The following is a 20720-nucleotide window of genomic DNA, read 5'->3' as shown; positions in this document are numbered from 1 at the left end:
ATTTAACAAAGCTTCCTTCCACAGGGATGTCAGCAGTCAGCTCAAACGAAGGACAGCGAGTAGGAATTCTGCGTCTTGCTTGAGGGCACTCTGGTAGGATATTCATATTCATCCAGATCCCGGTGCACAGGGAAGGTCTTCATTCACTTCAGTCTGCAGGACTGAAAATGTGACATGACAGGAAATGCTCTCGCCAACATTGTATTTTTTGAGGCCTACTGTAAGATGATTTTGATATCCGTGTGTTACTGTAAATATGTTTAAATGGTGACACAAATTTCTCATTGGAGGGAACAATTTATCTAAAAATCTGCAAAGTAAACACACACACACACACACCCTCAGAGAAGGAAACAGCATCTGGTATAGCATTTCAAAACTAGGGGACTTCCCACGAGCTGTAACTCGCCTTATGTGTGTCTATATGTTTGTGTGTGTGTGTTGTTTCTGACTGAGTGAGCCTGAATTCATTTCAATGGAAAAGCATTTCAGTGTGTGGATAGTGGCTCTTTCTGAAGGATGATTTGGGGGCTCTTTACAGAGCTTTACAGAGTAAACAGGTGGAGGTAAAAACAGACAGGCTGCGTTCACAGTCGTCACCTTGTGATGTTGAGAGCCTGTGACAGACATGCTGAGATAAAGTTCTGAATCAGACTTGTTTTAAGTTTTTGTTTTGAATTAAAGCTCCAAAAAGCCAAACTAACATGCCGCTGTAGTTTGAAATGAGCAGACATACAGCTTTACAATTTTCACTTGTACAATTTATTTTTGCTAATTTCTTCCACTTTTTTTTCATTCATTGATTTATTTACTACCTACAATTTTCTGACATATCATAAGTTATTAGTTCGATTTTTCCTCACGGAAAACCAGTCTTGTGCTATTGTCAGTCTTCTCTTTTCATTTCGTTTCAAACCTGTTCTGAAATTATGGAAGATGGAAGATAAATACCCAGCGATGTTTGAAAAACCAAGAAGGTTGTTTAACAAGATAAAAAAAAGATGTAAACCCATTTCCCATGTTGCAACTAATCCAAACAAAGATGGTAGCCGTATGGCTACTTGGCAACTCACAACTTGGGAGACGGGTTAAGAATATTTATATTTATATATTTATCATGCAGCAGACGGAACCAAGCCCCTTTTGTACAAAGTATTAATACTCAAGAGTTTCTTCTCAAGTCCATGAATCTAAAATGGTATTTACAGTTTGTTGTCCTAAAATCTGTCATTTGCACTACGGTTCCTTCTCCAAATCTTCGGTACATCGGTCCCCTTACAGGCTTTTAATACAGAAGCAAGCTGTGTTGATTACTCAAGCCTAAAGGTTTCACATTTATTTGATCATTTATCAGCATTATTTCTCTCTGTTATAGCTGTATATACAACTTGTCCATACACGAATGCACACAGAAATAAAATTCCCATCTTTAACTCAAACACACACATATACACAAACGTCTGCACTGCTATCAAATTCAGCTAAAACATACACTTTGTCTGTCTGTGAGTCTTGTAATGTAACGTTCGTCTCACTGTACATGTGTTCTGTCATGTCTACCGAATAAAGAAATAAAAAAGTCAAAGGTCCCTTCCACTCGAATATAATAAGACAACAAGAAGGACAGGTAGGAGGGAAAGAGGTGAGAAGAGACAGAAGACATCACAAGATATGAAAAGAGAGGGAGACTAGAAAAAGTAAACAAAGACAAAGGGAGAAGATGAGAGATGCAACAAGATGAGAAGGGAAGAGATGAATGAAACAAAGATAGATTATGTGTAAATTCTGGCATCTAGTGGTGCCAGACAAAACTCACAGCACAGGAAATCCTGAATCCTGTTCTAAAACTGCACATGCAGTGATCAAAATCTCACCAGAGTCTTCTGCTCACAGTATTCTCAATCTAGTTTCCAATAAAGAATAATCAGTATGAAGTCACATGCTAGGTTGGTTACTTGGTGTTTATGAAAAAAATGGAAGCAAAGAGCGGAGGAGGAGGAGGAGGAGGCCCCTCTCCTCTCTGAACCATCATCTCAAAAAAGTGAGTCGATTGGGGTGGTAAGTCATTTGGCCTCCCTCTTCTCTGTCTTTGCCAGAGCTGATCCTACAGCTGCTATCTGCTGAGTGTCAAAGGCCTAATTGTTTTAAAAGAAGGCACTGCCAGCCCCTGTGCCAGCCCCTGTGCCAGCCTATTCTTCAAAACTGTAGGATGCCTGAACACTGCAGGTGCCACCGTGAAGCTCTGCCAGGCTCTCAACATCCGACGCCTGCGCAGGGAGCTTTTGCGTCCTCGTGAAAAACTCAGATCTGTTGTTTATTGTAAGAATATTGAACCCCTCATGTTACAGTAACGGCAGTCTATTGGCTGGCAGGAAGGCCGGTGCTGGCACAGGGGCCGCAGCATGCCACGTAGGGATTTCAGCCAGGCTCAGAGCGCCGCAGTAACAGGTTTTTGAGGTTTGAAGAAGCAAGGCTCGATGCCAAGATGACCTGACTGCCCCGAAGAAACAGACAGCCATAGCAGGATGCATGTCAACAAGCACTGGGATCATTTCAGGTCCTGTGGCCAATGGTGAGGACCAGCCATCCAGCTCCGGTGTCATTTCTCCACCTCTGCTCAAAAACAAGGAGACGGAGACACATTTTTCCACAAAAACAGAGAAAAGCCTGTTTTTTTGTATTGAACGTGTTACAAATCTTCCAGAGAACACAGAGATTGTAATGGAGGTCAATTTGAGGATCAATACGATTACTACGTGAGAAAACAAAGCTGGCTGAAACTGTGACGTGGCTGTAGATCCTTCTCCGACTGTGAGACAGCTCGACTGGTTACAGAACGTCCAGTTATTTCTCTTATTTTCCATCAGATCCTCTTCTTTTTGAGGTGTAGTTGACTCAGTTTAACTGCAAGTTTTTTGTTCATGTTGAAACATTTTCAAGTCACATGGTTGCATCTCAGCGTCCGTTTGAACCATTCAGAGCTGACGTGCATTTATTTTTGCATCCGTTACATTTGTTCGAATACACCTCAGAGACACAGTGAAGTGAGTGTCTTTAGCTTCAGTAATTAAACTTATTTCCAGTAAAATTGAAAATGCAAGCAGCAGGGATAATTTTATAATAATTTAAGATATAATTTCGAGAGGTATTTGATTAAATCATTCAGGGATTCAGAAGATATTTAAATATAATAAAAAACATATGTTTTACAATAAGAGACAAGATAGGGATATTAATAGTTACATGCAACCCTGTCTCCTAATTATATACTACTAATTCACACCCAGATTCAGTTTTTATCAACAAAATGAGGAAATGTTGAACGCATCAATAAAATGTTCAGTGACAACCTATTTCATTTGTTTGCCACAATATCCGATCTTGTAATACAATATCTGCTTGTAGCGACTGCATGATGAAACTGTGCACATGGTTAAGGTTAGGGAAAGACTAACCGTAACCATGGTTAGATGGTTAAATATCAAAAAAAGTCAGCAATAACTTGAGGCATGAATCACAACCTGTTTACATTGTTAAGATTCAACCAAAACTAATTTTTCCCCTAACCTTAACCAGAGATGTTGTTGCTTAAATCACATATAGGGCTCAGGATAAACTTTGAGCCCCTCAAAATGTAACTGGCAAAAGAAGTGGTGGTAGTATATGTGATAGACAGTACCTGCAATTCAAAGTGAGCAATATGAGAGAAGTGCTGTGATCCTTCAGAGCTCCGCCCATTGTGTGACTCACCAGAGACAAACAAGGAAATGCAGCTTGTTACGCCACGAGACCATAAAATTCACCTTCAGTCAACATCAGACGTCCACTGACAAAGGAGAGCTTCAGGAGGGAGTGCTGGGAGTACTGGAAAATCTGGAATACTACCACTCACACCAGCAGCTGACTTCACAAATGGAGTAAGAGTTTAAAAAAAAAAATTCCCAGTTCAAAGTGAAAGTAACTGTGTGGGAGCTTTCTAGAGGAAGGAGTGGCACTATCTCCTGTCTGCCTGCTGTGTTTTCAGCTTCACTCAGAGGAAAATGGCTTCTAGCTCAGAGGAGGATTTCTGCTGTCCTGCCTGCCATGACATCTTCAAAGATCCTGTCCTCCTGTCATGTAGCCACAGCTTCTGTAAAGGCTGTCTGCAGAGCTGGTGGAGAGGGAAACAAGTCCAAGAGTGTCCACTTTGTCGGACAGTATCTCAGTGGAGTGATCCACCTTGTAACTTGGCGTTAAAGAACCTGTGTGAGACCTTTTTACGAGAGAGAGGTCAGGGAGCCTCAGTAGGGTCTGTGGCACTCTGCCATCTGCACTCTGAGAAACTCAAACTCTTCTGTCTGGACCATCAGCAGCCAGTGTGTGTCGTCTGTCGAGACGCGAAAATACACTCTGACCACAGGTTCAGACCCATCGAGGAAGCCGCACAGGATCACAGAGAGGAGCTCCAGAAATCCCTGAAACCCTTACAGGACAAGTTAAAGGTTTTTAATGACGTTAAAGTGAACTTTAATAAAACAGCAGTACACATCAAGGTCCAGGCCCGACACACAGAGAGGCAGATTAAGGAAGATTTTAAGATGCTTCACCAGTTTCTAGAAGAGGAAGAGGAGGCCAGGATGGCTGCTCTGAGGGAGGAAGAGATACAGAAGAGTCAGATGTTGGAGGAGAAGTTTGAAGCTCTGAGCAGAGAGATAGCAGCTCTTTCAGAAACAGTGAGAGCCACAGAGAAGGAGCTGAGAGCTGAGGACGTCTCATTCCTGCAGAACTACAAGGCTGCACTGGAAAGAGTCCAGCAGCGCCCCCTGCTGGATGATCCACAGCTGCTCTCAGGAGCTCTGATAGACCAGGCCAAACACCTGGGCAATCTAACCTTCAACATCTGGAACAAGATGAGGGACATGGTCTCCTACAGTCCTGTGATTCTGGATCCAAACACTGCCAATCCAGAACTCATTCTGTCTGAAGATCTGACCAGTGTCAGACAAGGAAAGAGACAGCAGCTTCCCGAAAACCCAGAGAGGTTTGAGTACTGGGAATCTGTTCTGGGCTCAGGATTTACCTCAGGGACTCACAGCTGGGATGTTGAAGTCGGAGACAACAAAGACTGGGAACTGGGGGTGTTACCAGAGTCTATTAGTAGGCAAGGATTCGTGGGGTCTACAGTGTGGAGTGTAGACTTCAATGATGTTGGGTACAGAGCATACTCCCCAACAAATAAATACACTGATCTTCCAGTCAGAGAGAAGCTCCAGAGGATCAGAGTTCATCTGGACTGGGACAAAGGACAGCTGTCATTTTCTGATCCTGATACCAACACTCACATACACACCTTCACACACACTTTCACTGAGAAACTGTGCCCATACCTTTGCTCCAAGAACGCACTCCCTCTGAAAATATTGCCCGTAAAGGTCTCTGTAACAGTGGAAGGTTAGAGATCAGTTATCAGTTATCATGTAATTTTCATTTCTACAGTTTCTCAACATGTAAGATGACAGTTATGCATTAAGTATGTGAGGCTACAAGAAATAAGATTAGAAACAGGAAATGATGCGTTTATAGACTGTTCATGCTACATAATACGTATAGAAATAGTAGTATGAGCAATGCAAGTATGCAAACCTAGCATGTATTCATAGAACACAGACTGAAAATTTATGTCTGGAGTCAATGGCATCAAAAACGCCCCATAATGCTTTGTGCCTTGTCGTTTCCATAGAAATGACCTGGTCAGGGGACATTTTTTACATGCACATGTGCACATAATGGACAGCAGAGAGAAGAGAGAGAAGCAGCGGCCCACAGGGCAAACTGAAAGTCAAATGTACATTCAATGTGATGCTTTTAGGTACATCTAGCTAAAACTAGTTGTAGTCTACCATCAGTGATATAACTGGGATGGACAAAATATTAGAAACACCTGTCAGTGTAAAACAATACAGTTCAACAGCACCACAAACTACAACCTCCAAAGATTACCATACAGTTGAATCAACAGCTTTTTCACCACAAACTGTACATTATAACCTTCATCAAGGTAGGACTTAGTGCAGAGATGTTGCTGTAGACTGAATTAGCTTTAGCTGGATGTACCTAATAAACTTGCAACTGACTGTGTGTTTTTAACAGTTTCGAAATAAAATACCTTCTAGCAAAAGAGCCACATCAGAAAGCAACAGTTTTACCTTCAGTGTTATGAACTTTGACATTAAACATATACAGTGAAAAGTATTTGCTAATATCATGTAGTGTTCAGTTTATACTTCTACAGTTCTTACTTCAAGTGTAATGTATGAACATTTGTCCCAGCATCCACACTTTTAGGCTGTGGACAACCCAGTGCTTGTGTTTTTAATGTCTCCCAGTCACTGTTTAGTGTCAAAGGTAATGTTAAAGCTGTCAGTGTGAAGAAAGCTTTTCAAAAACACACCGACATGCTTGGTTTAATGAGGTCTTCCCTCCTTTCTTTTCTTTTTTACACGTGTAAAACGTTATGTCTGATGTAATGCATAACCGAGGAACAGTGTTCATCGCACTGAAAATCCTTTTGAGAATATTACAAATAAAGTGATGTAGTTTATTGCTGAATGGTTTCTGTATGAATAACATATCTGTGGAAGAAAGAAGTTTGTTGTTTGGGAAATAGATTTTATTTCAGATTCAATTGTGCCAAAGAAACAATTTAGCGTTATCCTGCAACTCAGTGAGCATGGCAGTTTCATTCAGAGATTGACTATTTTGAATGATGAATTGTTAATAATATGATGTAGTTTTGGTAAAACTTCCATTTTCCGAGGACATGCTTGTTTGACATTTTTATAGCCTGATATATTGTCAAGTATCAGGCTAAATATTTCCTTAATAATTCCATTGCTTTTGTATTTGTCTTCATAAATAGATATTGAAATGTTGAATTTTCTGTATGACTTGTTTGCTGATTATGAAAATGATTTCTAGTTTGGATAGTATATTTGGATTGGTTGTTGTTTGATCTCCCTCCCAGTCTCATCTTGTTGAGCTTAAATGTTATGGACCATATGGATTTAATCAGTTTTTTAGTTGTGGTTGCAGCCTGTGGCTCCAGTATAATGATGTTGCTGTTGCATATTGTAAGTTTAATACCCGATGAAGGTTTGAACATTGCTTTTTCAGTAAACTTAGCACTGACAGGTTGTGGGAGTTCACGACCGTCTTTTTTTATCATGTCAAAAAGTATGTTTGAGATTTTCAACAGTATGCTCCCAGCAAAGAAATAAAAACACACACTTTCCACAGTAACTCAAAAATGTTTTTTTCCCCCATTAGATTTGTTGATTTTAATTCATTTTTCCTATTTCTCTCTAGGAGCAGCAGAATTATTAATGCCGCATTTACATTCTGTCATTGAAATTTACCTTTTTACGAGTTTAATGCGAGCACCTGAACGCGGCATTTGTAATGATAAGATTGATGAAGCCACTAGTGTGAAGGTCGAAATACTACGTAAGAGCAATTCCGGTTATAATTTTAAAAACAAAACTCGGCAAAAAAAAACACCCTGCCAAAAACCTAGCAAAGCAATGCATCACCGTGACATTGACTCATATGTAGATGAAGGGGTCTACGATAAATCCACATTTTGCAATATATATAATATAATAATAATATACGTCCATGCCAACTTGGCTTAGCTAGAATGTTCTTTCCGTATGATTTCCAGTTTATGTTTTAATTTGTAAGGATAGATTATCAAGTTCCGGTCACGTTCTGCTATCTCCGGCTAACTTGACGCAGCGGGGGAGTCCAATGGAAGCCTTCGTCGCGTCGGAGGAAACAATCGAGTGCGATTTAGCTTGAAAATAGGAGTCGATTTCGTTGGATGGGGTTATAAACTGCGTCTTTTCTCAACCGTGTGGGTCTGCGGTGCTCTCCGTTGTGTTTCAACCCCGCTGATTTGCCGTTAACGGCGTCTGCTCGGCCTTGTTTATACTGTGCAGGGCAGCTTGAATCAGGGAAGCAGGCCCGGTCCTGTGCGAGTTTAACGGCCGTTTCGGGTCTGGAGTGTGTTTTATGCGGATCAGCCCTTTAGCTCACCAAGTAAGTGGAAATACGGATAACAGTCAATGTTCATTTACCAGTAGAAAATGGTCTGTGTTTGGACTTTTTGGTTGCGGCACGACACGACGTCGGTTTGTAGTTATTGTTAGCTGTTAGCTTCAAGCTAGCAGTTTGCTGGAGTGACGGCTCCTGTCTCCTCTTGAGTTTTTTTGCTAATGCTAGCGGCTAAAACTAGAGCTAACGTTAATAGTGACTTAGGGAAATGTGTTACATGTCTACGTAACACATATCTCGTCTCGTAATTACACTGATACACTAACTGATTTGTCTCAACCAGTGGGTTTTGTTGTGTTTCCATTAATTCTTCTGCTAGTGCTGATAGCAGTAACTTAGCGCCATTAGCTCGCTTTCAAGCTAATGTTAGCCTTGTTTTGTCAAACCAGCTGGCTGAGAAGTGCTCAAGCTGTTAGCTAGTATTTCTCACACCTAGCTACGCTTCTTCTATATTAACTATTATTATAAATGAAATTAGATTAATCGATGATATAAATTAACCGATTTTATTGTTTGCTTGCAAATAAAAACTTAAGAGGCCGATCTTTTGTGGACTAATATTTATTAAATCCATGATTCTGTTAGTAGTTGATCAGTGAACATGACTGACACTGGCTACTGCTGTTAGGTTTGTAAGCTTAAATAAAAACTTAGTTCTTGAGGAAAAACTGTTTAAAAAAAAAAGGTTAATGTGGGGAATCACATCCATGATGTCCTTGAACATTTTTCTTATAAACAGTTAAATGATGTACCGTTCCTTCTGCTCCCTTGTCCTCTTGTCTTAGAGAATATGACCCAGATGCAACAATGACATCCAGATTCGGTAAAACCTATAGCCGCAAGGGAGGAGAGGGCACGTCCAAGTTTGATGAGGTTCTGTCCACCAAGAGAGGCACCCTTAGTACCAAATGGGGTGACACCACCTACAAGGCCAAGGTGGGCTCCAAGCGCATAGGCGCTCCCAAGAACAACTCTGTCCTGGAGGTTTACAAGAGGCCCCGTCCAACAGGGGATGGCATGGAGGATCCGTTTGGATTCGACAGCGATGAGGAATCCAAGCCGGTGTCATCTCGCAGTGGCAACAAGTCGTCGCCCTCCAAGCCAGCCTCAGCAGAGCCTCCCCAAGCGGAAAGGCCGGGCATTTCTCTGGACACAGGAAGCAGGTCCAGCCTCCAGAGAGGATCCCATGCTTCGGCGTCATGGCTGGCCAATGACAGGAACCAGCCCGTGGTGATGGAGGACACAGCTCAGTTCTTCAACACCAGCAGCGCCAGCATAGGTAATACACAGAATTTGAGAAACCTTAAGCTTGGGCAGATCTGGACTAGGACTGCATCTGTATTTATTTATTTATGAGTGATAATCTATTAATTAATGCAATTGCTTCATTGTTTAATCTATAGAATGTCAAAATAATGATAGATGCCCATAAGAGGTTACGAGATTTCTAAGTGTTGTCTTAGCAGTACTAATTTAATCTTAACAACATTAAAAAAAAAAAAAACCCTCAAAGATACTCACTTCAGATTTATATAAAAAACAGTGAATGACCAAGCAAAGTCATTATGGCAGCTGTTGTATTTTTAGAACAGCAACGTATCGATTGCTGTTTAAAGCACATAACACCCCCAGATTTCCTTTTGGAAACTAACTTTTTATTTATTTATGACATTAGAAACTGCAACATGAAATATTCTTGCAGTGCGGTCGCTGAATGGGCTGAAATGTAATGCTTTGAATGTTCCTCAGGTTGTTTTTGAATGCCTTTTGATATAATGGAGACACTAAAAAGTCTCCTTGAATCTATTGTCTAAATGCCAACTTTGAATGGCTTCTGTCAGTTGTAAAAGGTTTAGCCTCCCTTAACTTTTTTTTTTATCCATCAAAATGAAAACACATCTGGTCAGGATGAGTACGAGTCTGGATTTTCATTCAAAAGAGACTGAAAACAAACTTGGATGGGCCGATACGATGGCTCAGTCTGGCGAGCATCCTGAGGCTCATGTTAACCGCACACATTACGTTTGGCACGAAAAAAATAATCCTATGCGGATTAAAAAATCATTGTTAATCTTGCGATGGAATCGGATGGCTCACAGATGCCAACTGAATTCTGGGTCTTCAGATGACAAACTTAGTGACCTCTATAAAACTAAATGCTCCTGTGGACTTTGCGTTTGTCTCCATGCGAGCCCCTTTGAAGCTAAAGGCCTCAAAACTTCTACAGTTTTCACTGAGCGATATCAGAGCAGTAGACAGCCGTCGTAACACACATAAGCACAAATCTGAAGATTGATGGGGTGTTGATCGCGTGTTGTGCAGCTTTGTGTAAAATTATTTAAGCTTCAAGAACAATTGGCAAGGGCTTGTGTTTTCCATGAGTGTTTGTTCTTAAGTTTTTTGATTTTTTTTTTTTTTTTTTTTTTTAGTGATTTCATTTTTGAGCGAACAGCATTGCAGAAATCGGTTTTATTGTTTCTCCTCTCACAGCCGGTCACAGTCAGTGTCCTCGCTTTCAGCCTGACTTGTCCTCAGCTTCCCGTGAACGCCGCTGGCCACCTGCCAGAGGCGCGATCCACTCCAACTGACTCTGAACTACAAGCTGTGCCTTAGTGAGCACTTCAGCTCAGAGTGATAATTCCACAGTGTTAAGACACTGAGCCATATTGAAGGGAAGCCAGCCACCGAAGTTCAACTGTAACACTGCCACCAACAGCCATGTTATCTGCTTACCAAGGCTGCCAATATTTACTCAGTAAATATGACAAAATCCTTGACCAAGTAACTTTCGATAAAGAATGCCGATATTGTGGAGCTGACTATTCAGATTGATGTTTATATTCAGGAGTATTGTGAGTCACTTAACTGTAAATACCAGGAAAAAACTAATTTAAGCTTTTAATGTTGTCCATATTATAATTATATATAATATATTCTAAAGGTGTGCAAAGTGACAGCAGCATATATACTGTAAAGATAGTAGCTTATGTCCCCATCTGTCAGTCTTTTTAATCAATCCACAAAATTTACATAGATAATTAAGAGCGATACTTTGACTAAGCAGTGAGTTTATTTTGCAGGCTCTGTAAATAAGTCATTGTATATTGAATGCTTGCAGCTTGTGGGCTTTCAGTGTACAACCCGTATGTCAGGAAATATGAAATTTTGAGTTTTGTTTTGGTAAACCTGAGTTTGTGTTCAGATTCTAAAATTGTACATGAAGAGTTAGTTAATAAGTTAATTTGATCAAACTGATTTTGTATACCGTGTTCTGCATAAATGGATAATGGTTTGCTGCTTGTAAGCCAGCTGTCAAAACCACCTCATTGTCCTCCTTTTAAAACACTAACCATTTCCTGATACAGTGTTGTGAGTGAGAGAGAAACATACAGTAACACAAAATAAACAGAAGCCAGCAGTCGTAGTTGATGATATGTTGCCATGCGTCAGGGAGCCATGTGAGCATAGCCACACTGGGTGAAAACGACGCTTTTCCTCGATTTTAGTGACATTTCTCAGGAGGACAACGGCTCTTACGTGCTGCTGGTTTAGAAGTGCTTTTGAAATTCAGTATTTTATTTCTGATGAGTATGAAGAGAGGCTGTCCAATTCCTGTCCACAACCTTTGTTAAATGGTCTCCTACTGTATTTAGACCAATGTTTCGGTGATGCAGGCTATAGGGTTTTATTTATTTTATTTTTTAAATGCAGAGAAATTCAGCTGTAAAACAAATATAAATAGCTTTTACGACTCAAACCTTGTTTAGGCTGAATGTGCAGCTTGATTGTACTGTGTTTTAAAAAAAAATGTAATTTAAGTTCAAACTGTGGTGGCACACCCGATTTCCAATTCAGTTTATCAGATTCAACTTTCTGAGACACTACACCCAGTCATTTTGGGACTGTTGCATGATCACTAAAACAGTTTATTTGAAGCATGTGGCAGTGTTAAGGACAAGACTTTGGGCTCAGGTCATTTGTAGTGGCCATTTGTCAAAACTTTTGCTATTTAAATGATTAATCAAATTTAAAAAGGAGGGACTGAGTAACAGATTATTAAAAACACTGTCAGCTGCAGCCAAGAAACACGGTAGTTGTCTGGTGAGAGTACAGCGGTTAGCAAAGTTTGTTGTATGTATGTTGATGCTATGATCAGTGAGTTGGGTGAGTCTTACTGATTTTATCAACCTGACCAACTGTACAAGTATTTGGTGCTTGGTGGGTGTTCACCCCTGTACTCACACACTCGAGCTGGGACACACCCTCACCTTATCCAAAGCCAGGCACCCAAACGGTCGTCTTGGTAGGTTCCTAAGGTGTCACCCCTCCAGACTCCGTTATTTCTGTCTGCCCATTTTAAGTGACGGTTGAAGTAATTCACATCAGAATTGGGTTTAAATATTGAATTATTTGAATATAATAAGGCTGGATTGGATTTTCTAAAAGCTTTGGATCACCATTTTATGATCATTCTGTCACTTGAATGAATCTCAAGTGCAGCTAATTTTCTAGCAGACAGGCCTTGACGTTATGAGCTGAAGAAGAACTGAAAGTCTATTAATCACCGGCACATTTTGCAATAGTGTTAACGTAGCACATTATTTAAAATACAAACCCAGGCATTTTGGTTTCTCAAATCAAAATAAGAGCATATCTGATTTTTCTGTAATCAGGACGTGATATTTACACGTGCAAATGCACAATAACAGAATACTTCAGAAGCCCACTTGTAACCTCTTTCGCCTAGAGGTTTGTAGTTGTTGGGCTTTGCCATCCTAGACTTGCTAAATTTTTAACAGAGCTAATTTTGTAAAAGCTCAGGTGGACCCAAAACCTGAAACAAGATAATAAAACTCTGAGTAGAGACAGACGAATGTTGAGTGCTTTGGGATCATCGCAAGGGATTTACAGGTCTCGTATTTCCCTTCCCAGCTGATTGCTGTTCTTGAGTGGTCGACTGTATGCATTTACCTATAATGGTCAGAGCATTTGCCTAAGGCCAATCCCCCTTTCTTTTAAGGACCAAGACTGTTACCGATGCTCTGGAGCAGTTGACAAAACGGGGAAAATGCCTTGACTCATTCTCTAAATGTTTTATGGTTTGTGAGTCTTTATTTGCAGTTCGTCAGATAAGGTCTGAAGAGAGTGAAGTAACGAAATGGTTTCTAGTTTTGCTACGCTTATGCTCCAGCACCACAGCCTTCCAAAAAACCACAGCTCTTTTACAGAGCAGATACAGATATTCTTTGATGTTACACTGTGAAGCAATTTCCTGTGTTTTGCTCAGAGTAACGAGTCCAGTATTGTCACCCGTTAAATTATCTGTGAAGGCAGAAATAGCCACGGGCTGCTAATATCCAGATTGTGCGTGTTGTCATAGCAAGTGGGTCCAGACCCTTTTGATTTTCTTGAAGAAAATCCACCAACTGGCAAATGAGCATTTGAAGTGAAGCTCAGAAACATTTCCAGCTGTGTTTGCGTGTGTGTGTGTGTGTGTGTGTGTGTGTGTGTGACCTGTTTTCAGTGTGTAAAGGTACTTTTGAAATGGTGCAATCATTATGTACACCATCGTTCTACTGAGCAGCCTGTGAAGTTAGTCAAAAGCCAAATTGTGGGCACAGTGTTGTTTCATTGTGGTATCAGATAATAATCTGTAGGTTTGCAACTCGCCACTATTTAGTATGAATACATTTGGATGGCTTAAAAATTAAAACGTGTGCCAGTTGCACAGATATTTGCTGCCCTGGAGGTAAAGCACTTTGTGTTTTGAAATGTGGTATAAAAATAAAGCTGCCTTGCCTGCTGCAAACACATTGTGAAATAATTAAATAAGTTTGCACCAAATTTAACAGCACTCAGGATAATTCTGCATGTTAACCTAATGCCCTTTTCCCTCTTAATTACTAAATTGTCTATCCTTTTGTTCTGATCAATTACTATCACAGTAAGTCAGGTTCAGAGAATACAGTATCGGAGCACCACTGATTGTTGACGTTAGGCGACCCAACGTTCTCTCGTTCCAGCTTCTCAAATATGAGGATTTGCTGCTTTTTTGTTTTGTTTTATATCATTGTTAATTGAATATCTTTTGGTTTTGGATTGTGGGTCGGACAAAACAAGACTTTTTCAGACGTCAACTTGGGTTCTGGAAACTTATGATGGGCATTTTTAACAATTTTCTTTTGTAGACCAAACAATCAATTAATAAAAAAAGAATATACAGATTAACAGATAATGAAAATAATCATTAGTTGCACTCCTAGTGGATATTAAAATACCTGTACATACTATAAATTGGATATAGTCTATTATTGTCTGTAATCTTATTGCTGTAGTTTAGAGGCCAGTTGTTTTGGTGGCGTTTTTTCAATCATCGAACCTGTAATTCTCTGATAAATGAGCTGTACACAGTTGCTTTGACTGTAATGTTTATTTAAATTTTTTAACCTGGATTTATATTTCATACTAATTTAGTAGAACTGAGGTCTTAAAAAGTGTAAAGTTTACTTAAACCTATTACTAAATTAACGCAAACACTTGATACCACCATGATGTCCGACAGTACTGAGTGTGGTTTGCTTTTTTCCACAGGAAAGCCCCAGCAGAGTTCCTTGTCAGAGAACCTGCACAGCTACTTGTGGTACCAAAACGCTTCTGAGAGTGATAAGAAGCCCCTGGCCCAGACCACCACCCTCAAGACAGGGTCCAAGGCAGAGTCCAATTACGACTCCTGGGATGCCATCATGGGTCTCCGTCCGCCCTCGCCCAGCCAAGAACCCTGCAACTCTGCCCCCACGCTCTCTTGGGCTACAGCGGGCGTCACTGTGGGCAGCTGTGACCTGGGGCAGACCCAGCATGAGAAGCCCCCCTCTCCTCCACAGCTCCAAAGCCCCAGCGTCAGCGAGGACCTCGGGGTCGACTCGGACTTCCTTGTCGAGACGTCGGGCTTCTCCCAGACGTCCTCCTCCTCCTCCTCATCACTTATAAGAAACTCTAACTGTCGGACATACAGGAGGCCTAACAAACAGGGCTCTGGCAAAGCCTTGGACTCCAGCGGCTTTGCCAGCACTGTTTCTGGCACAGATCTTGACGGCAGTAATAAGACGACAGGTGGAGGGGGTCGGGGCAGGACGAGGGACTACACAGTGCTGCACCCCTCTTCCATGTCGATGTGCAACGTCACCATCCAGGGCCGAGGTGTGGAGGAGTTTAGCACTGATGCAGCACCTTCTAGTGGTAGCAGCAGTGCCGGGTCTGGTAGTACGACAGAGCTGGGAGATGCGGGATGGCAGCGGAAGAAGACGGAACTACAAATCACCAGGTAGAACAACACAAGGTGGCAGGGCTGGGCCTTTTCTGAAATGCTTTGTTTGTTTTGTTTTCGTCAAATAACTTTAAAACTATCTCTGCACTTCTGAATGTGTGACACGTCCATCGGAGGGCAGCATAAATCATACAAAGTGGAAAAACTCGTGCACGCTGTCTTGCTAAACGACCCTCATCAGCTGTAGCAATAGGCTATAGCTGAAGAAGGTTGAGGTTCAGAGTTCATTCATGGATTTGGAAACAGCACCTGAGAAAATAGTCTATTCTGAAGATCATGTAACATGATTGAAACCTCCAGTACAGCTACTAAATCAACCGTTAAAGGTTGAGAAAACATCTAAATTAACCAGCAACAAGTGGGACACTGTGTGGGACTCTTTCACGTTTCATTGTGGAGTCTTTTGTAGATTAAACCAGATTTAATCCCTCTCTGGGCAAAGGAGTCCAAATGATGGCACCCAGCTATTTCAAGAAAGCAAAAGACTTTTAAGGTTCCTTGCTGTCTGATTTCAGAACTTCTCTCCGAATACTTCTTGAATGGTTTCACTGAGAAACTAGATGAAAAGGATAAATCAGTAAAGCAAATGTCTTGAACAGGTTTTGTATAAAGGTGTGTGCCTGCTCACAGACACAGGGGCAGTTTATCATTCTGTGAAAGCTTTCCATTTCACGCATTTTACATCTTTTACACATTTTCATCTCTCAGCATGTTCCAGGTTAAAGCGGTGTTTCATTTTGGCTCATTTCAGCTTTCAAACCTCCGTGCGTGTTCACTATAATATATCTGGCTGTTATGCTTTAATCCCCTTTTTTTGCCAAGGACAATAAATGCACAGTAATTTTATTTGGTTGAAACTGCCAAAGTCACACATCAAAGTGAGACTATCGCTTACTGCCACAGGATTTCTTCTGTATTTTTGAAATGCTGCAAGAAACAAAATTTTAATTAAATTGGCTTTTATTACCTGGGTGGAAATTAACAGATTAGTTTCCTCAACAAGGAAGAGTCTCGTGAAAGTATTAATTTAAATTTGGGAGGTTGCTCTTTCACACATCTTACTGAAGCCTGAAGTTGGAAACTAGGAAATGCACTCGACAAGTGTAAAGGCTCACTGCAGGATGCCTCCAGAGTGCATCATTTTAAAAAATGGATTCTTATTAATTTTTTAAATTCATAAAGGTTTGACTGCAGGATGTAAACCATGTTTTTCCTAATGTGTACCTGTCCTCGCCTCAGGTTGAGGCAGACCCAGACCAAGTCAAAGAAGGACAGTAAGCTGCACCTGTTTGGTTTCGACGATACAGAAACTCATCAAGAGGACAACAACACAGACAACACAGATGGCGGATCCAGTTACAAGATCAAATACTTCGGCTTTGATGACATGAGCGACAGCGATGGCGCAGACGATGCCGACGACGACGGTTCTAAAGAGAGGAGGAGGGCCAAGAAGGCTGCCGTCAACAAGGGAACCCCGCTGGTTACTGTGGAAGAAACACCGGCCGACGACCCGCCGGATCCCTTCGAGAGGCTGGAGAGTCCGGTGAGCCAACCGAGACCGACGGCCAAGGAGAACAAGAAAAACTCTGAGAGGCAGGAAAGCAGGATACGAGCAGGTTAAAACACACACACTCTCGCTTTCAATGGACAATCTTTGTGCATTGCTGGATAATGTAACTTAAGAACAGGGAGATTTGTTTGTGTAACCGGGCTACTAGTATAACTATGCTGCATTTCTGATTCTAGAGAACACTAAAGGTCATTTGCTTTGTGTAATATTGATACAAACAGAGCGCCCACATCATCACTAACATACCGTACTTTTTACCCCCATACCAGCATACGTTATGAACCCATCCTCCCACACACACACACACACAACAGAGCACGATGCCCTAACAACACTAACAAACCGTGTCTCCTTCTTCGTCCTCAGCAGCCTATCACTGTGTGAAATGTCAGATTGTGGTGTTTATGTCGTCTGAACAAGGCCACAGGAGATAAACTGGAAAAAAAAAACCCCAACTAAAAACAAACAGCAGAACTTGATAAAGACAGAACAGCTGTTATTTCTAATAATTTCCATTTCTAACAGCTAATCATAGGGTTTATATTTTTTTAAGTACATCACTTCCTTGATATGATGTATGACCTGTTAAAACCGAATGCTGGGGAAGGACACAACGCAGGATACGGTCATTGAAAAGTGTAAATGAATGCGATATCAGTTTGGGAAAGAGAGGCAACTACTCTATATGCACGCCCGTAGCGTCCACACAGAACATCCCAAATGAAACCCAATAATCTCAGCGTAGTAAAGACATAGATTCATCCGGACTGACCGTGATGTTTTGTTTAAAGACGTCCTGGACTTCTCAGAGGACGGCCTCAAAGTGTTGGCCAGGGCTCCCAGGAGGCCCCCTCTGGGCAAACCGGCTGAGAAGAACCCAGACTCCTTCCGGAGGATCTTCAGCGCACAAAAGAAGGTCAGACACAACACCATGTTCAGAGTCTGGAAATGTGTTTTTAAAAGCACTATGAAATGTCACTTGTTAGATTGTCCTTATTCTGCGGAATATTGTCAAATTTTACCACATAAAATAAAGGATAAGGATGATGGTATTTTTTATTTTTTTTCTTATTGTCAATGAATCCCATGAAAAGACCCAAACCAGCAATGAATTAGTCACATTTATTGTGTGTGTATCCAAAGCCTGATGGATCTCATTCCTCAACACATCAGTGAGCCGCACTGTTGCGCTGGGTGACACGTTCCTTCATCACCATGAACACACACACTGTAGTTTATTCTGACTCAGTCCCACACACACCGTCCTGCTGCCATTAATACTCACCAGAGCACCAAATTAATCCACCACTGAAAATTGTCTCCAACAAATGCTCTGTTTCCTCCTGTCTGAGAAATGTTTGCCAAAAATACAATGGCCAGCTGTTTAACGAAATCACTGAGCTTTTTTAAAAAGAAAAAAACAACTTCGTGACTTGTTTTAAAGATTTTCATCTTCAGTAGGAAACCAGTTGGCTTGGGTGTGAGTGCCGCAGACAGCTTAGGGCAGTCAGAAAGTATTGACAGGCGGGCTAACACGTTGTTTGTTTTGGTCTTATCATGCGCTTTGTTGACAATAAGAAATATCGAATACCGTTAAGACAGAATGCCGTTTGTCAATAGAAACCTGAGATGGTATTCCTCAATTTTTCCAGGATTAAACACATTCTAAAATTTCTAAAAACAAGTTTGTATTTAAAATGTTGAAACATGCACCTCTTATATCTTAATATTCATAGATTACAAAAAATACATAATAGACAAACAAGTAGTAGTACTATAATAGTAGTACAATAGTACAATTTTCAACTTTTAAAAATATATTTACAGATGTAAGAGTAACACTCTGACTCCATTAAAACAAAGCATCGCGAAGGCCCACGGGGGGTGTTGACGCGATGTGATTTCTGCCCAGTGCTCTGAATGTCAAAGTGAAGAAATTCAATGAAGCGCGGGTAAACGGCGGGAGTAACTATGACTCTCTTAAACAGATTTCATTTGCAGTGGTCAACTCTGCTGGTGTGTCCTCCATAAAACAAAATGCATTAGTATATTTCTTGACAATAACTAATAAGGATTAACAGGTTTTTAAATTGTACTACCCTTCTACAGAAGAGCTCACATTTGTGAGTTAAAACATGCAGTAAAATTCTCTGGGTTTAGTTTTAGTAGATGGAAATGAACCAAATGCTACAGCTAAATTTGATTTAAAAACGCAGAACTTTTCACCAGCATCTGCCTGAAACATAATGAATCTCAAAATTAGCTGCATTTCACTTTTGACTTTTAAAGAGTTATTTTAAATCTTTAAAAGTCTTAGTATAGTGGCACATCTGGGTCATTCTATGTATGTGAAATATTTTAACCCTCAAGTGTAAAACCTTCCCTCGTTACATTTCAAAAAGAGATCTGCATGTACCTGTGGGGACGGGACTGTCCACCTACGCCCAGTATGACTCAGCACTGTGTGTGTGTGTGTCTGTGTGTGTGTGTGTGTGTGTGGTGGGGGGAGAAGCTGAGGAGTCGGCTCTGGTTTATTCATGGCTGGATGAGTGGAGGGATTGAGTCGTCTCTGAACATCTCTGAACTGCTTCTCTTTTATTTATCAGCGTGCTAGTGGCCTGTCACTCCCGGCTCTCAGACGGGGCTGACTGGATATCAGTCTCTGTTGATTTCATAAGAGCCCGGTGCCTTTTTATAGTAGAGACCGATCACTGCCATCAATCCACACCGGCAGAGATGCAAGTCTTAAGAAACTCTATATGAATTGCCTGCGTTTCCTACTTGAGGCCATATTTTACTCTAGCATGAATCTCGCTGCAATTAAAGCCCTACATCAAGTGAAAAACTTGGATTGAACTGATTAATTTTATTTTACTTGTTATGCTGGAGGAGTGTTGTTAATTAGATCTCAGTGCCATTTCTTTAGTTTGCTGCGTTTGTCTTAACGAGCCCTGCAAGGCCTCTCTTTATCACAGCTGCTTGTTAAATGTGTTCTTTTTAGTTTGCAGCATTTATTAACTTTGTTGGGAAAAGTGATGCATGATTATTGCTGTAATTAGCAAGACTAATTTTCTTCATTTAAATTAGTTTTGTAGATGGGGATCAGGATTAGCTGGAACATAGTAATTTAGACACTCGAGTCACTGCCTCTAGTGTCTAGTTTGCATATTATATTTTTTCTTGCCCAGTAGATTATTGCGTAGGAAAGAAAATAATCATTTTGCCACTAAATGCTCTTTGGTTTAGAGGGTTTTTATAGAATCAAATAACTACAACGTTTAGGGCTGGACTAATAACCAAAGATTTTATAAAACTAACCTTATGAATCTCTAACCAACCAAAAGTAAGTCACGTTGGTATAATTTGTAAATTAATTCCTTCAGACAGGCTGTCGTTTGAAGCGAGCTCCTTTTTTAACGCACCAAAAGGTGCTACCACAAGTCACAACTAACCGCATGTAGCAACCAATCACCATCCGACATGTGCATGTGTCCTTTTGTGTGGTTTTATTCCAAACCGAGGAAGTTGAGTCGTCATTGTTGCATAAATATTCAAGAGATTCTGGCTGGAGTTGCGGGTGCAGATGAGGAAGACCTGGTGCAGAAAAGAGACAAATAGGACAAAATTAAGCTAAATGTAGAAACTGTTGGAAAATAGTTAGGAATTCAAGGGGAAACGCAAGCAATTTTCTCCATCGCCCGAAGCACGACCATGTCATACAGTATGAGGAGT

At 40.9% G+C, this 20720-nt stretch overlaps 2 protein-coding genes across 3 annotated transcripts in view; both read left to right on the top strand.

The window, feature by feature from the left end:
* Nucleotides 1–3609: 3609 nt before the first annotated feature.
* Nucleotides 3610–7278, top strand: LOC122867878 (E3 ubiquitin-protein ligase TRIM35-like). The gene has a single exon (XM_044179284.1). The coding sequence runs from the start codon at nt 4041–4043 to the stop codon at nt 5433–5435; it is 1395 nt and encodes a 464-aa protein (XP_044035219.1). The 5' UTR covers nt 3610–4040; the 3' UTR covers nt 5436–7278.
* A 466-nt stretch (nt 7279–7744) lies between these two features.
* waplb (WAPL cohesin release factor b) overlaps nt 7745–20720 on the top strand; it is a 32864-nt gene continuing 19888 nt past the window's right edge. The window contains exons 1-5 of one of the 2 annotated variants that reach the window (XM_044178503.1): nt 7745–8076; nt 8877–9370; nt 14683–15412; nt 16655–17034; nt 17780–17904. In XM_044178503.1, the coding sequence (XP_044034438.1) occupies nt 8899–9370; nt 14683–15412; nt 16655–17034; nt 17780–17904 (1707 nt within the window). In that variant the 5' untranslated portion in view covers nt 7745–8076; nt 8877–8898. The remainder of the gene's footprint in view (nt 8077–8876; nt 9371–14682; nt 15413–16654; nt 17035–17779; nt 17905–20720) is intronic. The other variant, XM_044178502.1, reaches the window with a different exon arrangement.

The sequence above is a fragment of the Siniperca chuatsi genome, linkage group LG20 (genome assembly GCF_020085105.1).
Source record: "Siniperca chuatsi isolate FFG_IHB_CAS linkage group LG20, ASM2008510v1, whole genome shotgun sequence".
NCBI classification, from domain to species: Eukaryota; Metazoa; Chordata; class Actinopteri; order Centrarchiformes; family Sinipercidae; genus Siniperca; species Siniperca chuatsi.
This window is presented reverse-complemented; position numbering and strand designations above follow the sequence as displayed.